The 18,231-nt window shown below is 45.5% G+C and overlaps 1 protein-coding gene across 1 annotated transcript in view; it reads right to left on the bottom strand.

The window, feature by feature from the left end:
* The window catches only part of LOC147603569 (uncharacterized), a 98,861-nt gene that overhangs the window by 890 nt on the left and 79,740 nt on the right, over window positions 1-18,231 (bottom strand). Inside the window, exon 3 of the mRNA XM_086795824.1 lies at window positions 1,001-1,141. Coding sequence (XP_086651950.1) covers window positions 1,001-1,141 — 141 coding nt within the window. The remainder of the gene's footprint in view (window positions 1-1,000; window positions 1,142-18,231) is intronic.

The raw sequence follows: 18,231 nt of genomic DNA, 5'->3' as shown, positions 1-18,231 counted from the left end.
CACCCCCTCCAAAAAAAAAGCAAAAAAAAGTGCTCTCTTTGTGCTTCACAAGCCAGGAACAGAGAAATACACATATACGTCATACAAGTTGCTAAATTCTGCTTGAATTTGTAGGCTCTTGGGATTTGTTGTGATTTACTGAATCTCTGGGCTACTTCAAGCTGAATCAGGAGCTGTGTTACACGTACTAGAGGGTTACTAAGCCTGAAGAATGAATCAATAGTAAGGAGAGGGGGAAAGGACCTTTTGGCCTGCTGTATGCTAGCCCCACGATCAGCAAATATGGCATTTTATTCACATTAAGCTCTTTGCAGGCTGCTAAACCAGGACAGGCCCACACTGAGCCTTGGGAACCTGGCCAGGGCTGTGATTTGCTGCCGATACTTGTTCAAACATTACCTAACTAGCTGCCATTGCACTTGGCTGCACATTCCGTTCTCTCCAGGTCTACCTAAATTTTCTCCGTTTGCTTCAGCCCAACACTCCCATGGGCCAAACACCTATGGGTTCTGGAAATCCCTTCACACCTAGTCTAGAGACCCATCATCACTCCCAGTCTTTATCGGCTACAAGAGAAGATGTTGCGGCTTTAGCTAACATCTGGGGAAACATCCATGGCTCCTTCACAACAGCAGAACACAAGCAAAAATTTTCATGCACAGGCACTTGTTGATACTGGTTGTGCCCAAGTTTGGAACCACAGCATCCCTACTTGATTTCACCATCGTTTTTACAAAATATCATTTCTGAAAGGAGCTCAGTTGTACCATTTTCCTTTAACTGAATAGAAGTTGGGGGGGGGGGGGGGGGGGGGGGGGGTGGTTGTGGTGGGGGTGGGGGTGGGGAGGGGATATATACACAGAAACATTATTTTAAAAAGAAAATCTTGTACACACTTTACTTTTAAAGAAGTGCTTAAAGGAAATTTCAAGTTTATAAAGCTAAGAATCCATCTTTCTTAATCTCTGCTGACAAACTGGCCTAAAAGACTAATACTCACCAAGAGAAAACTCCATCTGTTCTGTTTGGCGGTTTTGCTAGAAGTTGATCATAGTCAAACACCATCTCTGGCCCACAAAGCTGTTGTGCAATTGATGCAGCTCTTTTCTCGTAAATACTGCCTCTCAATGCTGGATTATACCTGAAAGTAGGCAGAGATTCAGATGAGTGAACCAGAACAACAACCGTACTTTGCATGAACACATCTTGGGAAAGAAGAGAGCCACAAATAGAAAGCCTTGACTGAGTAAAAGATATAATAAAAGCGCTGAGACTTCCCTGGTTGATATTTCGTATGCATGCACCACTAACAGCTAGTAGCAAACCCTAACGTTGGCGTGGACGAAGACATGGTTGTTGTACATAAGTCATGATTTAACATACTTTGTTCTTCAAATTCCTTCTAAGAGGAAAGTTCCCCTGCCTTCTGCCCTTGTGAGATTCTTCCCCTCCACCCTCTAGATCCAATCAGAGTAAAGAATATCGATTATGCATTCTTGAACATGCCCAAACCTCTCACCTCGAAGGCAACTAAGCCCACATCAACCATAATTAAGGAATGCTGAGAGCTAATCAAAGCACCTCTTGCTAATACTAATGCCAACCACCTTGTTTCCTTAATCATAAATGTCGGCACAAAGGTGATCTTTGTGGTTAGGTGCATGAAAAAAACGTATAGGATTGAGCACGATGTTTAATTTGTCCAGTGATACAGCAATTTTCCCTTGGACTGCAATGGTGTTATTGTGCATTGTTGCTGTTATTGGGTATTCGGAGCCTCGTGTGTGTGAAACAGCCCTTAGATGGCTTCTTTGTTTGTGTGTGACTCGTGAGCAACCTCTTATAGCCGTTTTATGTGTGAGTGTGATAAGCAGTGATACCATACGTTTAGCCATGTGTCATTGCCCCAGTGTATCTGATGTGTCAAAGATAAGGCTTTTAAGCCTATAAAAGGCATTGTACTCTTTGAAACTCGTATCACATTAACCAATCAAAACCATCATCGAGTCGTGCAATCACTCTCTCTTTGAGTTTGTTACGGACTGCAGAGATCTACAGCTTGTTGAGTGCAGAGGATCCACAGAGGCCATTAGCGAGCTCACACAGATCCTGACAGAGGCTTTACATACAGCTGCAGCGACGGCCTTCCCACACACGCAGCCCACAATACGACCACATCTTGAGGCATGCCCCAGAATAGTTGGTATGACGATGACTGATGGAGTATACACTGCAGAGATCTACAGCTTGTTGAGTGCAGAGGATCCACAGAGGCCATTAGCGAGCTCACACAGATCCTGACAGAGGCTTTACATACAGCTGCAGCGACGGCCTTCCCACACACGCAGCCCACAGTACGACCACATCTTGGGAGCATGCCCCAGAATAGTTGGTATGACGATGACTGTAGGGAGCTCAGAGCCCGGCTACAGAGAGAGATGGCCACAGGTGTTACTACATATAGACAGTCACGCATCATCTTCCGATGCCTCATTCGGCGGAAGAAGAGAGCATTCTTAGCTCGGCTAGAGAGAGACATGTATCAGCTATTTTTGAGTCAGGATTCTGGGGAGGCCTGGAGATTGCTTAGAGAACACCCCCCGCCTCCGGCCATTACCTCTCCAAATACATGGGGCGAGTATGCAGCAACCACTACCGAACCCTCCAGAGCCTTGTCCACCCACTTCTACCTTCTTCACAACAGAGATGGTGAGGAGGGCCATCAACAGATTGCATACAGGGAGGGCACAGGATCATGAGGGCATTGTAGCCGAGCATTTCATACATGCTAAAGATATAATTGCAGACTTGCTAGCTCTCATGTTTAATAGAGCCATGTGTGAGGGGATTCTTGGGACTTGGAGTACTTCCACGATTGTGCCCTTACTCAAGTCTGGAGATCCGAGCCTGTCGACTAACTACCATACCATTATGATTCGTCACTCGCTGGCCAAGCTATATCCCTCTATTCTTGAGTAGGAGTTGGGCAAATGGGCAGAGAGACAAGGGGTCCGAGCTCAGGGACAAGCCGGTTTCAAGAGGAGATTCTCTACTTTAAATAATATCTTTACCCTTAGGGCTATCATTGAGGAGGGCAGAGCACATGGAAGGAGGATCTACTGTGGCTTTGTGGATTTCCGCAAGGCCTTTGACACAGTGCCCAGAGCTAGACTGATGCGCAGGCTACAAGACTTGGGGGTTCCATGTGAGCTCATTTGGGGTATTATGGCACTTTATGATACAGTAGTTGGGCAGGTGCGGACTTTAGAGGGTCTCTCCCAGCCAGTACACTCCACTATAGGGGTGAAACAGGGCTGCCCGCTCTCTCCGACTCTATTTGGACTATACATTGATGAGATCTCTGATTATATTGGGACACGAGGGGACAAAGGAGCTGTCACCATTTGGCCACCCAAATGGTTCACTCTTGCTTTCACACTATGTACATATTGGATTGGTGTCCATGGCTTATGGAATATGCCTATGCAGGTGATTGACACGTGTCATGCTGTATAGTTGGATATGATATTCCGCTGGGACTTGATGTTATCATGCCCGGAATATCTGGAGGACTTGGCTTTCCGCTGGGACTCGTGCCTTTGTGTACATGCCCGGAAACGCCTGGAGGACTTGGCTTTCTGCTGGGACTTGTGCCTTTGTGTACATGCCCGGAAACGCCTGGAGGATTGGCTTTCCACTGGGTCTGGTATTGCGTATACTTGCCTGGAAACGCCTGGTCTTATATGGTTTCATGAACGGAAATTGCTCATGCCAATGCTGCATTGCATAGCATCTTTATGTGCTTGCCTGCAAATGAAATTGCATGCTGTTTTCATGCCTGCATGACCTATGTGTAGTTCCGGGCTAGGGGACGCCCGCCCGTGAACCGTGCGTGTGAAACTGTCTGCTGACATGGTTGTGTGGCATGTGAACAGGTGGTAAGTATTACCCAATCCAGGCTCAAATAGCCCTTAGGACTTAGCCAATATTTATAAGTGAGTGCGTTCCCACTTCATTAAAGTTTGGGCGCCCAAAAGTCACTTATAAATTATGACCGCTTCCAAGTTCACACTCACTGAAGTCCCGAGGCAGACAAGACTCAATGTCCAGGACCTGATCCTCCCTTTTTACTCATAAATGGGCATCTCCCCATGTCCCCTCACCTGATTGGACCCCAATTCACTTACTTATTAAGAGAAATTCGTGTTTTCTCTTCATGAGGATTTTTGGAGGCTGAAAACTCTGTTTTTCCACCATTTCTCTCCATTTTCAAGCTCTCCATAGCCATACCCAACTTGCTAGGGTGTTTTCCAAGCTTCCAAGAGTGTTTCCAAGTGCTAATCACTCTCCTACTCACTCCCAATGACTGAAATTCAGCAAAACAGCTCTCATTTTTGCTGTAATTTCTGGTCTTTTTGCTGAAAACCCTAATTTCAGCCTTCCTTTCTCAAGTTGAACCATAGGGGAAGCTTTCCCAAGGTTCCCTTCATCCTCTTGAAGACTTTTGTCGCGAAGGATTGCGGCAAATCGAAGATATCAACACTTCTAAAGCTTCCAACGCGAAGGCTTCCGCTTGCAACAACTTCTATGAAGACTGGTAAGCTAATTGGACAATGTGTTGTCATTACTTACTCAGTAGAAGGGAAAGACTCCTTGTTTAGCCGCCCTGTGTAGTATTTCTCTTGTCCTATGTGCTCTTGAAGATGTTGCTACCTTACTTGGTAGAACATAGAGCCAATGGTAGAGAATATGGGCACTGAAGTCGGGCCGGGCATCAAGGCAGCTCCTTGGTGATCTACATCGACATACCATTGTTTTCTAAATGCTGAATTTCATATGCATTGGCATGGAGGATTTGGCAATGGATGCCCGTGAAGCTATGTATTGAATTTCTCCAATAGTAATACAATTTACTCAAGGGAGGGGTCGGCCGTTCCGGCTCATTGTGTGCCTCTTGTCAATTCAGCAATTTACTTCTTGTATTTGAGCAAGTGTCCTTCAAATCTTAGTGTTGATTAGCATTGTGTTCAACCAAGTTACATTGGTATCAGAGTATACGGTTCTCTTTCACTTCTATCGTGAGAGACGATCACCGTGAACACTAGCTATCTGTACACGTAGAACATTATGGACAGCCATACAATGAATGTTGGAGATGCTAATACAAGAGGCATGGACAATGAAATGCATGCCTCCAATGCTTTACAGGATGAGCAAACTCATGTGGTGCACAATAGGGAACATGAATATGTGGGACAGCCGTCTCGTGGCAAAGAGAAGATGGAAGAAGAAGAGTCGATAGTCTTGAGGGCTGAACTTACTCGTATGCAGGCTCTTCTCCAAGCACAACAAGAAGAATTGAATCTCTATCGCCGCGAGGATCCATTGGTACATGACCGTTTGAAGACCAAGAAAGCTGAATCTTATATGGATCATGCAATGGCAATGATTGCTCAAGAGTTGCACATGCAACCAAGGGATGCAGCACGTGCATACTTGGCTCGTACCGAGGATGCCTATGCAGAAAAGGCAACCATCCCACATGTCTTGGAATCCCCACAAGTGCCCGAACAAGAAGTTATGTCTAAGAGGATGAATCTCCATGCTATGGGAGAGGAACAATCAGTGACTTCACGCCATGCAGGAATATCTCATGTAGCCTGTGAAGGATACAATGTTTATGGCAGTGGTCAAAATGTATGTCAAATGCCATTGCCGGCTGAAAATGTACATGCACAACACATGCAACATGGGCTGCAATTCTCTGTTGGTGCAGGTATTCCGCGTATCTCTCATGCCACTCATGCCTTCGAGTGTGCTCGTGAGGGAGAAGCTATGGCTGAAAATGTATCAATGCATGTTGAGGGGCCAGCCATGCCTCATGCTTACAGGGCACATGTATCTATGCCTTATGCATCACCTTTTGGTCCAAAAATGATGCCAATTACAGGGACTGTCCCAATGGACAAACATGGGGGAAAACATGTTGAGATGCACACACATGCATCAAAGTCTCGTGACTTCAAAGCCGGAGACAAATCTGTGAAGTTTGACACATATCATGGAGAATATGATGCATCAAAGGCACTTGCTTTTATTGCCCAGTTTGATATTGCTTTCAGTGATGAGGAATTCACTCAGAAATCCATGATCCGGCATGTAAGCATGTTCATGAAAGGCACTCCTGCCCATTGGTGGCTCACGGAGAAGCTCTCACCGAATCCTGTTAGATCATGGGAAGAGTTCAAGGAGAGGTTCTATACTCAATTCTTGCCTCCCAATGCATTGAATGAGATAACAATGAAGTGGGATTGGGTAAAGCAAAATGAGGGGGAATCGATAAATGCATATGTACAAAAGTTTTGGAAAGTGCTCTTGGAAGTGTCTCCATTTATGCATGTCACCGAGGCGGAAAGGAAGAGAAGGTTTCAATCGGGATTGCAACCCGTGTACAAAGCGGGATTACAAATGTATCCTGGTCATACCTTACACCAATTAATCGCAGCCGCCACCGCCACCGAGCAATTGGAACTCAAATTGAGTCGATCCAGTAAGGCTAAACCCTCATTTCAAGGCAAAGAGAGGGCTGTCCAAAACCTGCAAAATGATGGACAGCCACCTAAAAGGGACCAAAACCAAGCCAAATCAGGTCCAAAAGCTGAAAATACGTTTGCTAAAAAGCGCCCTTATAAGCCGGCAAACTTTGGTCTTAGTGCTGAGAAGAAGGAGCAATATATGCGTGAAGGCAAATGCTTTACTTGTGGCAGCACTGAGCACATGGCAAGAGCATGCCCAAATAAGAAGAACAAAGCTGAAAATGCTAATGTACCGAAGCCTAATGTGCATATGGTTCCGGATGTGCAGGGCAACACTTCACATGATAGCAAAGATAGGGTTGTATGTAAAGCTTGGGGACAGCTCAAAGATCAACCTGCTTTGTTCATGTTTGATGATTGTGCATCGGAGAATTTCATATCCACTCAGATGGCAGCTGCTTTGGGTATTGAAGTGGAGGACATGGGTCCTCAAATTGAAGCAGGGGCTGCCTTTGTTGGTAGAGAAGTGCAGGTGGCGCCTTTGAATGGCTGTGATGTATTGCTTGGAAAGCCTTGGCATACACGTATTGATCCATGCAAGGCTTACAAGACTAACAGGATCACCTTCATACATAAAGGCCGAGAACATGTAATTGATGCTGGTGAAGAGGGTGATACCATTCCCCTTGTATCTCATGTACAAATTAAGAAAGTAATGAAAAACAGTATTTTTGCGTACTTGATTTTTGTACGAGATCCTATTGAGAAAACTAATGTACATGTAAACACTCTTTGTAATGATAGGCTGAAATTTTTGCAAGAGCACAATGATTGTATTGCTGATAAGTTACCAAATGAGTTACCACCTGTACGACCGGAAGATCATCGCATTGATCTTGTGCCGGGTAGCTCACCACCTAATAGGCCAGCCTATCATGTAAGTGCATCCCAAAAAGAGGAGATCATGAAACAAGTGAATGAGCTTCTTGAGAAGGGTTTGGTTCAGCCAAGCTCTTCTCCATATTGTTCACCCGTCCTCTTGGTTCAAAAGAAGGATGGATCCTTTCGTATGTGTGTGGATTATAGAACTTTGAATAAGCTTACCATCAAGAATCGGTTTCCGATTCCACGCATAGACGACATCCTTGACAAGTTGGATGGATCGGCATGCTTTAGCCGAATTGATCTCAAGAGTGGATATCATCAAGTGCGTGTAGTGCCTCAGGATGTACACAAAACTGCTTTCAGGACAGCATTTGGGCTTTATGAGTATCTTGTTATGTCTTTTGGTCTTACAAATGCCCCGGCTACATTCAATAGAATGATGGATCGCATATTCCGTGGGTACAGGAAATTTACAGGTGTCTTCTTTGATGACATCCTAGTCTTCTCGAAGACCGAAGAAGAGCATAAAGCTCATTTGGCTATTGTTTTTGAAGAGCTCCATAAGCATAAACTCTTCATAAATGCAAAGAAGAGTGAGTTCTTCTTGTCAGAGATATACATTATCTTGGGCATATTGTGTCCAAAGATGGAGTGCGGATGGATCCTGCAAAGATTGATGCGATTCGGAATTGGCCCGAATTGAGTTCAGTGCATGAGATCCGCAGTTTTCTTGGATTATGCTCTTACTACCGCAGGTTCATTCGGCACTTTGCATGGATTGCTTCTCCTTTGCATGATTTGACAAAGAAGAAGGCCGTGTTCAAATGGACTAATGTAGAGAGAGATGCATTCCTCGCATTGAAAGATGCAACTACTCATGGTCCAGTGTTGATCGTTCCGGATTTGCAAAAGCCTTTTTGTGTGGAATGTGATGCATCTGGAAATTGCATAGGGGCTGTCCTTAATCAAGAGGGACATGCCGTGGCTTATGAGAGTCGTAGATTGCATGATGCAGAGCTATCTCTTGGCATTTATGAGAAAGAGCTCTTGGCTGTAATTCATGCACTTACTATATGGAAACATTACCTTCTTGGGACTGATTTCACTGTGAAGACAGATCACCAGAGTTTGAGATATTTTCTTACTCAAAACTAAATTGTTAGAGAAGCATATGAGGATGGCCAATTTCCTCTCTATGTTTCATTTTCAGATCTTGCACACCCCGGGAAAGAAGAATGTAGTGGCCGATGCATTGTCACGAAAGTCGTATGTAGCAGCTATCTCGGTTGCCTCTCATGGGGACTTGTCTACCATGCGTGATTTGTATCATACAGATGCTGATTTTGCCACTATTTGGGCTGATTTGATGGCTGGTCATGCACATGCCTCATATGTGATCAAAGAGGGTTATCTCATGAAAGATAATTGCCTATGTGTGGTGTCTGACATGAGGCAAAAGGTTTTGGATGAGTGCCATGCTCCTCCATATGCTGGTCATAGAGGCATAATGCCTACTACGCACATGATTGAGCGGTATTTCTTTTGGCCAGGTATGCGGAAGGACATAGAGGCACATGTACGTGCATGTATCACCTGTCAAAAGGTCAAATTTGATTGGCAGAAGGCACCAGGTTTGCTTCAGCCATTGCCTATTCCCACGCAGCCATGGGAAAGTGTTACAATGGATTTCATTATGGACTTGCCACGTACCCAACAGGGTAATGATGCAATTTGGACAATTGTGGGCAGGTTTAGCAAGCAAGCTCATTTCTTGCCGGTTAAAAAGACCATCAAAGCTGAGCATATGGTTAAAATATATCTTGCACAAGTGTTCAAACATCATGGAATGCCGAAGTCCATTGTGGGGGATAGAGATCCCAGGACTACAAGTCTCTTTTGGCGGACCTTATTTGATAATATGGGTACCAAATTGGACTTCTCATCAGCTTATCACCCTCAAACGGATGGGCAAAGTGAGGCTGCAAATTCAGCCGTGTTGGATCTCTTGAAATGTTATGTGGCGGATCAGAAGTCTTCTTGGGAGAAGTACTTACCGCTTGTGGAATTTGCATACAACAACACGGTGCATGCATCTACGGGAAAGGCCCCGTTTGAGATTGTTTATGGTAAGGTGGTTTTGCCACCCATCCTTCGCACAAAGGATGAGATATTTGCAGCTGATGAGTATGTAAGAGACTTGGATATGGACAGCCATTGCAAGGTCACAAGACAAGCATAAAAAGGCTGCCGACAAGCATAGAAGGCAATTGGATGTTAAAGAGAATGATTGGGTATTGCTGAAATTTGAGAAAGCAAGACTTGCAAAGAGGCCTGGCAAAGAGGGTGCATATCCTAAGCTTGCAACTAGGTACTATGGACCTTTTCGAGTGATCGAGAAGATCAATGAAGTGGCTTTCAGATTGGCATTACCAAGTCATTGGCACATACACAATGCTTTTCATGTGAGTCTCCTTCGCAAGTATGTAGGGCCGGAGCCCAGTGAAATGGTCATTGAGGATCCACCAGAAGTGGATGAGCTTGAGGAGATCTTGCAGCCAGAGCAGATTGTGTATCACAAGGAACGCAAGCTTGCTGCAGGCAAAGTTGTGAGGCGTTACCTTGTGAAGTTTAAGAACTATCTTCCCATTGATGCTAAATGGGTAGATGAAGAGTTCTTCAAAGATTGCCCGCATGTGCTTCAGACATATTTGGATGCATTTCAGTTGCGGACAACTGTTTAGAAGCGGGGGGGAATGTCACCATTTGGCCACCCAAATGGCTCAATCTTGCTTTCACACTATGTACATATTGGATTGGTGTCCATGGCTTATGGAATATGCCTATGCAGGTGATTGACACGTGTCATGCTGTATAGTTGGATATGATATTCCGCTGGGACTTGAAGTTATCATGCCCGGAATATCTGGAGGACTTGGCTTTCCGCTGGGACTCGTGCCTTTGTGTACATGCCCGGAAACGCCTGGAGGACTTGGCTTTCTGCTGGGACTTGTGCCTTTGTGTACATGCCCGGAAACGCCTGGAGGATTGGCTTTCCACTGGGTCTGGTATTGCGTATACTTGCCTGGAAACGCCTGGTCTTATATGGTTTCATGAACGGAAATTGCTCATGCCAATGCTGCATTGCATAGCATCTTTATGTGCTTGCCTGCAAATGAAATTGCATGCTGTTTTCATGCCTGCATGACCTATGTGTAGTTCCGGGCTAGGGGACGCCCGCCCGTGAACCGTGCGTGTGAAACTGTCTGCTGACATGGTTGTGTGGCATGTGAACAGGTGGTAAGTATTACCCAATCCAGGCTCAAATAGCCCTTAGGACTTAGCCAATATTTATAAGTGAGTGCGTTCCCACTTCATTAAAGTTTGGGCGCCCAAAAGTCACTTATAAATTGTGACCGCTTCCAAGTTCACACTCACTGAAGTCCCGAGGCGGACAAGACTCAATGTCCAGGACCTGATCCTCCCTTTTTACTCATAAATGGGCATCTCCCCATGTCCCTTCACCTGATTGGACCCCAATTCACTTACTTATTAAGAGAAATTCGTGTTTTCTCTTCATGAGGATATTTGGAGGCTGAAAACTCTGTTTTTCCACCATTTCTCTCCATTTTCAAGCTCTCCATAGCCATACCCAACTTGCTAGGGTGTTTTCCAAGCTTCCAAGAGTGTTTCCAAGTGCTAATCACTCTCCTACTCACTCCCAATGACTGAAATTCAGCAAAACAGCTCTCATTTTTGCTGTAATTTCTGGTCTTTTTGCTGAAAACCCTAATTTCAGCCTTCCTTTCTCAAGTTGAACCATAGGGGAAGCTTTCCCAAGGTTCCCTTCATCCTCTTGAAGACTTTTGTCGCGAAGGATTGCGGCAAATCGAAGATATCAACACTTCTAAAGCTTCCAACGCGAAGGCTTCCGCTTGCAACAACTTCTATGAAGACTGGTAAGCTAATTGGACAATGTGTTGTCATTACTTACTCAGTAGAAGGGAAGGACTCCTTGTTTAGCCGCCCTGTGTAGTATTTCTCTTGTCCTATGTGCTCTTGAAGATGTTGCTACCTTACTTGGTAGAACATAGAGCCAATGGTAGAGAATATGGGCACTGAAGTCGGGCCGGGCATCAAGGCAGCTCCTTGGTGATCTACATCGACATACCATTGTTTTCTAAATGCTGAATTTCATATGCATTGGCATGGAGGATTTGGCAATGGATGCCTGTGAAGCTATGTATTGAATTTCTCCAATAGTAATACAATTTACTCAAGGGAGGGGTCGGCCGTTCCGGCTCATTGTGTGCCTCTTGTCAATTCAGCAATTTACTTCTTGTATTTGAGCAAGTGTCCTTCAAATCTTAGTGTATTTAAGTGTATTGATTAGCATTGTGTTCAACCAAGTTACAGGAGCCCAGTTGGCTGGCACTTGGATACCTCTGCTCTTATATGCTGATGACATTGTGCTTATAGCAGACTCACCAGAGGGTATGCAGAGGCACTTGGATACTTTACATGCTTATGCACAGGACAGTGGGCTCTCAGTTAACCTTGGTAAGACCAAGGTTATGGTGTTTAACACTACAGCTCAGTGGGTCTGGAGATCAGCGCCTATTTTCACATATGGACAGGAGACAATGGAGTATGTTGACTCATACACATATCTTGGAGTGGTGTTCATTTGTGATATGCAGCGGAAGTCTTTGTATTGGAAGATCCTGTCACACAAATGCTCACACCGTCTTCTGTATCCTGAGTTTCGTGAGTTTAGCAATCCACTTTAATACTTCAAACATTAAAGAGAGATGAGAGAGAGATATGAGAACTGTACACCGGATTGGGTCCCGAATTACCCACTGAAGGGCCCCCTATCCCGATAACGAGATAATATTTGCTTTATTTCTTTAGAGAGAATGACTGTGGACTGTAGATAAGCCAAACGCAAGATCTCGGAGGATTGGAGATTGGCTGAACTGTACACAGCTGTAGAAACACCTCGATGAACTAATCTCGAGCCTATGCACTCTTCCCAAGGGCATGAGGAAGGGCTGCACACCTGAGGCTGAGAGAAGGAGATGGTGGACTGTTCTAAGCTATATTAGAATGCTGTAAATGCTTATCAATGCTGTGTTACCTTCACCAGAGGGCTGGTGTATGACTGGCTGATGTACTAAAGGCTGAATACTGATGTAAACTGTTGTAGGACTGAAAACGCATGAAAGGACTGCTGGAAATCTGCAAACGAAGGGCTGAATGGCTGTTTTCTGGCGCGGAACTGCTGCTGGACTGAAACGCAAGCTACAGGGCTGCTGCTCGACTGAAACGCTGACTTGAAGGGGCTGAAGATCTGTAAGCGCAGGCGGCTAGGGACTGAACTGTAGGCGGCTGATTCACATGTAGAAAACGCAGGTGTTTATGCTGATTTGGGGCTGAACTGAAGTGCTTATGGCTGTAGGGACTGCTGAATTGCATGCATTGGAGAACCAAGGTTGGCTGAAGCAAACTCAAGCACTCCAAGGGCTGGATGACTAGTCTAGTGCTGAAGGCAAGGGAACTCCTAGGGCTGAGGAGGAAAGCTCTTAGTACACTGAAGACTGAATGAGAAACTAAGCCCTATGCAAGCCTATTTATACTAACTAGAGGCTGGTCAAGTTGGCTGGTCATTTATTTAATAAAGTTTATTTTTATAAATGACAATAAATGCTAAATAAATACCAGAAAATATGAAAAAAATACCAGATAAATCCTAGTAAATTCCCTAAGGCTTTTGGGATGTTCTAAATGATGCACAGGCATATGAATGCATATTATGCAAGATGCAGAGTGCTTTCTAATGCAAACCCTAAGGCTTCTACTGACTCTACATGCATGAATGATTCTCTCCAAGTGGGTTAAGGGACTTGACTGACTGACTGACCCGCTAAGGCTGAGGAATGACCTACGTAGCTCGTGCCTGACTTATCCTGGACTGAGGATGTACAATGGGGTCACGGCGTACGACAATTATCATCCTACTGGGTTCTAATACTGTACAACTGCTGCACTGCTAATGATGAGCCATCTTGTCACCATGCACTGAGTGCAGATTGCATGTGACATTCCCTCCTGCTTAGCTTGGCGGCAGGTTCATGGCTTTCAAGTAGTCCGCCAATAACTGGGGGTACTCTTGGAAGAACTCCTCGTCTAGCCATACGGCTTCGTGGATGCCTCGATCTCGGAACTTTGTATAGAACTGACGTATCCATCGACCGGAACCATGCTTCCATTGATGAAGAAGGATCTGCTCAGGCTCAATAACTTCTGCTTCGTCTACCACCATTGTCCAATTGGTAGGCAACTTTAACTTCATGGAGACATCACTTAACTTTTTGACTATTGGAAAAGGGCCAAAACTATGGAATGAAAGCTTAGGACAATGTTTGCCCACTTGTTTCAATCTTTGTTTCATGATGCACTGAGAGACCCAATCCGCTTCCTTGAAGTGGATATCTCGTCTAAACTTACATGCATGTCTGTGAACTGAATGATGGCCAGGCTCAAAACTGAGGGCCAAACTGGGTTGAGTACCAAACTCTGTGGAATCAACATACTGATCTTCTAAGTCTTTTCCAGAGATGTTGAGAATGGTAGACTCCTGACTGGTCGAGATGCTAGTCTTTCTACTAAGAACATCTGCTACTGGGTTATGCTGACCAGGGATGTACTTAATCATTCCTCCAACTTGTTGGAAGAGCTGACCCTGTCTAGTGTGCTGAGCACTCCACTGGGCACTTGGCATCGTCGGGAGCCACTTAAGTGCTTGGTGGTCTGTGGTGACTGTGAAAATGTGTCCATAAGGAACATGTTTCAAATGTTTGAGAACTGACTGCTGTTCTAGCTTGCCCTTGAAGGTCTTGGAAAGACAAGAGGGAAACTTGCTAGGAGGTTCTGCTAAATGTGGGATACTGGGTAGGAGATCATCCTTAAAAATGTCTGAATGAGAAAGGAGATCTGCTAACTGAGGGACTGAAGATGATGAGACAACGGTTATTGATGAGATAGAAGCTGTCTGAGCATAAATTAATGCTCCTTCTGCTCCCTTGCATATAGCTCGTCGGGCCTGGAAATGAGAAATCATAGGAACGCCAAGAATGCTCCTATCTCCCCGAATCATGACAGGCTCAGGAGAACCTTTAGAGATAATAAAGGTGTCCTGTCCCCAATTGGAAATAGGTTCATACTGATGAAACCACTGGATTCCTAAGATCATGTCACATCCCAAAAGAGGAGAGAATGAAATCTCGCTGGAATGAGGCCTTTTGAACTTGAAAAGAAAACTACTGCGCCTATTGAGATATGTGGGTGCGGGAACCAGGTGTAAACCCGTCTACCTCCAAATGATAGGACACTAAGGTACAGCTCATGTTGGTAGCCAACTGGGGAGAGATGATGTCCTCAGAACTGCCCATCTCAAAAAGGATTATGAACTGTCGGCCCTTGGCAGAGCCATAAGCTCGGATCAGGCTTTTCTGTGTGGTTGTTGCCTCACCCTCCCGCTTAGCATCAAGTACCACGGATGGCATGGAATGCATAGAAGGTAAGATCTGAACCGCATTGGTAATAGCAGGCAAGTCTGGAGGAGCGGGGGATACTGCGGAAACTGTGGCAGAAGGCTCTTTGGAGGCTTGCTCCGCTTGTCTTTTTGAACAATCCTTCTTACCATGCCCAATGGTATGGCAGAAAAAACATCTGTTTTCTGACTGATACTGTCGTTGCTCCTCTGGAGGAAGATAGCCTCCAGTGATGCCTGCTTGAGCCTTTTCCTCAGGGGTCTTCTTAGGCTTGGATTCCTTACCCCCTGAACTAGAGCTAGGACTTGTCTGTCTTAGTGTCTTTATAAGACGAATTACCCTTCCCTTGTTGGGGTTTGGTACTGGACTGAGATGACTGCTTGGGCTTGCCTCCGTTCATCTTCATTTCTTCATTCTGAGCGAGAGTCAGAGCCCGGTCATATGTACTTGGTTCAAAGTTACGAATTGTGAACCGAATGTTAGAGTCCAATCCACGAATGAATTGCTCCATCTTAGCCTGCTCAGATAACCCTAACTGATGTGCTAAAGTAATAACCTTACCGGAAAACTGAAGCACTGGGGATCCGTTCTGTCTGAGTCCATAGAACTCGTCTTTCAGACCGGTCATGTACTGGGACGCGAGAAATCTGGTCTTCAGGTCATGGACAAAGATGTCCCAGTCAAAGGCTGTGACACCTGTGGCCTCGTTTGTATGAATACTAGACCAGTGCTGCCACCAAGTGACTGCCTCACCAGTGAGATGCGGAGCCGCTAAGTGGACTTTGTCTTGAGGGTCTGTGATCCTAGCTAGTGGAAAATGAGCATTAAACTCATGAATAAATTGATTAACGGATGAATGATCACACTTACCATCATACTTACTGAAGTTTGGTTGACTGCGAATGATGGTGGTTGATGCTGTTGCGGACTGCTGGTGGCTGGTGACACCTATGACTGGGGAGACTGAGGAGAGCTGCTGATACCTCAAGTGTATGGCCTCCTTTTCCCGTTGGTGCTCGACTAACATACGTTCTCGATCAAGCTCACGTTGGTGTTCCCCAGCAGCGAGTTCAGCCTGACGCCGGTCTTCGTCGATCCTGCGTTGGGCTTCCTCATAGTCCCGTCTTTCTACTTTTTCTCTTTTCCTTCAGGCCTCATCCTCTCTCCTTTGTTGTTCCATCTGAAAGAAGAGGGAGATGTAGTCGGGTGGCTACTGAAGGTGTAGAAGGACGTGCTGCTGCTGCCTCCAAGAGTTGAAGACGCTCCATGAGCAGATGGTTTTGAGCTCTAAGAAGAGCTATGGTGTCTGCTGTAGGCGGAAGAACATGGTCTCCTTCGGGGGAGACGTCTTCCGGCTGATGAGTACTCTCTTCAATAGACATGATGCTGAAGTCGGTGGTCGTGCCGGAATGCAATCTAACCATCCAAGGATGCCCCCACGCTAGGATACGGTGTGTGTGGACAATACGAATTTGATACCGATGTGATATGTAGCGGAAGTCTTTGTATTGGAAGATCCTGTCACACAAATGCTCACACCGTCTTCAGTATCCTGAGTTTCGTGAGTTTAGCAATCCACTTTAATACTTCAAACTTTAAAGAGATATGAGAGAGAGATATGAGAACTGTACACCAGATTGGGTCCCGAATTACCCACTGAAGGGCCCCCTATCCCGATAACGAGATAATATTTGCTTTATTTCTTTAGAGAGAATGACTGTGGACTGTAGATAAGCCAAACGCAAGATCTCGGAGGATCGGAGATTGGCTGAACTGTACACAGCTGGAGAAACACCTCGATGAACTAATCTCGAGCCTATGCACTCTTCCCAAGGGCATGAGGAAGGGCTGCACACCTGAGGCCGAGAGAAGGAGATGGTGCACTGTTCTAAGCTATGTTAGAATGCTGTAAATGCTTATGAATGCTGTGTTACCTTCACCACAGGGCTGGTGTATGACTGGCTGATGTACAGAAGGCTGAATACTGATGTAACCTGCTGTAGGACTGAAAACGCATGAAAGGACTGCTGGAAATCTGCAAACGCAGGGCTGAATGGTTGTTTTCTGGCGTGGAACTGATGCTGGACTGAAACGCAAGCTACAGGGCTGTTGCTGGACAGAAACGATGACTTGAAGGGGCTGAAGATCTGTAAACGCGCTGCCAGGGACTGAATTGTAGGCGGCTGATTCACATGCAGAAAACGCAGGTGTTTATGCTGATTTGGGGCTGAACTGAAGTGCTTATGGCTGTAGGGACTGCTGAATTGCATGCATTGGAGAACCAAGGTTGGCTGAAGCAAACTCAAGCACTCCAAGAGCTGGATGAGACTAGTCTAGTGCTGAAGGCAAGGGAACTCCTAGGGCTGAGGAGGAAAGCTCTTAGCACACTGAAGACTGAATGAGAAACTAAGCCCTATGCAAGCCTATTTATACTAACTAGAGGCTGGTCAAGTTGGCTGGTCATTTATTTAATAAAGTTTATATTTATAAATGACAATAAATGCTAAATAAATACTAGAAAATATGGAAAAAATACCAGATAAATCCTAGTAAATTCCCTAAGGCTTCTAGGATGTTCTAAATGATGCACAGGCATATGAATGCATATTATGCAGGATGCTGAGTGCTTTCTAATGCAAACCCTAAGGCTTCTACCGACTCTACATGCATGAATGATTCTCTCCAAGTGGGTTAAGGGACTTGACTGATTGACTGACCCGCTAAGGCTGAGGAATGATCTACGTAGCTCGTGCCTGACTTATCCTGGACTGAGGATGTACAATGGGGTCACGCCGTACGATAATTATCATCCTACTGGGTTCTAATACTGTACAACTGCTGCACTGCTGATGATGAGCGATCTTGTCACCATGCACTGAGTGCAGAGTGCATGTGATATCATTGGGCCCACATTTTCCATGAGGGGGGCAGCAGAGCCCAGATTGACTAGAGGATATGCAGCACTAGGAGGTCTAGAGAGGATGTGCTCACAGGTACAGTTTCAGGAGCCACGCACTAAGCTGTGGCTTTTTGACATGCTGGTCACATCGGCTATGCTATATGGAGTACAAATCTGGGGGCCTAGCCTAGACCGTCACAGTCGATCAAGACGCACATACGATGGATGAAGATCGATGGAGAGACCACTTGTGTCCATGATCTCCAGGATGATTCGGGTTAAGGCCTCGGTACCCCATGAGATTATCAGAGCCGATATGGGAGCACCACCGATCGTAGTCGAGGCTCTTGCCGGATCA

This window comes from Cibotium barometz, chromosome 63 (genome assembly GCF_041138505.1).
Source record: "Cibotium barometz isolate CiBa-2024 chromosome 63, ASM4113850v1, whole genome shotgun sequence".
NCBI classification, from domain to species: domain Eukaryota; kingdom Viridiplantae; phylum Streptophyta; class Polypodiopsida; order Cyatheales; family Cibotiaceae; genus Cibotium; species Cibotium barometz.
The sequence above is the reverse complement of the archived record's forward strand: the minus strand, read 5'-3'. Positions and strand labels throughout refer to the sequence as shown.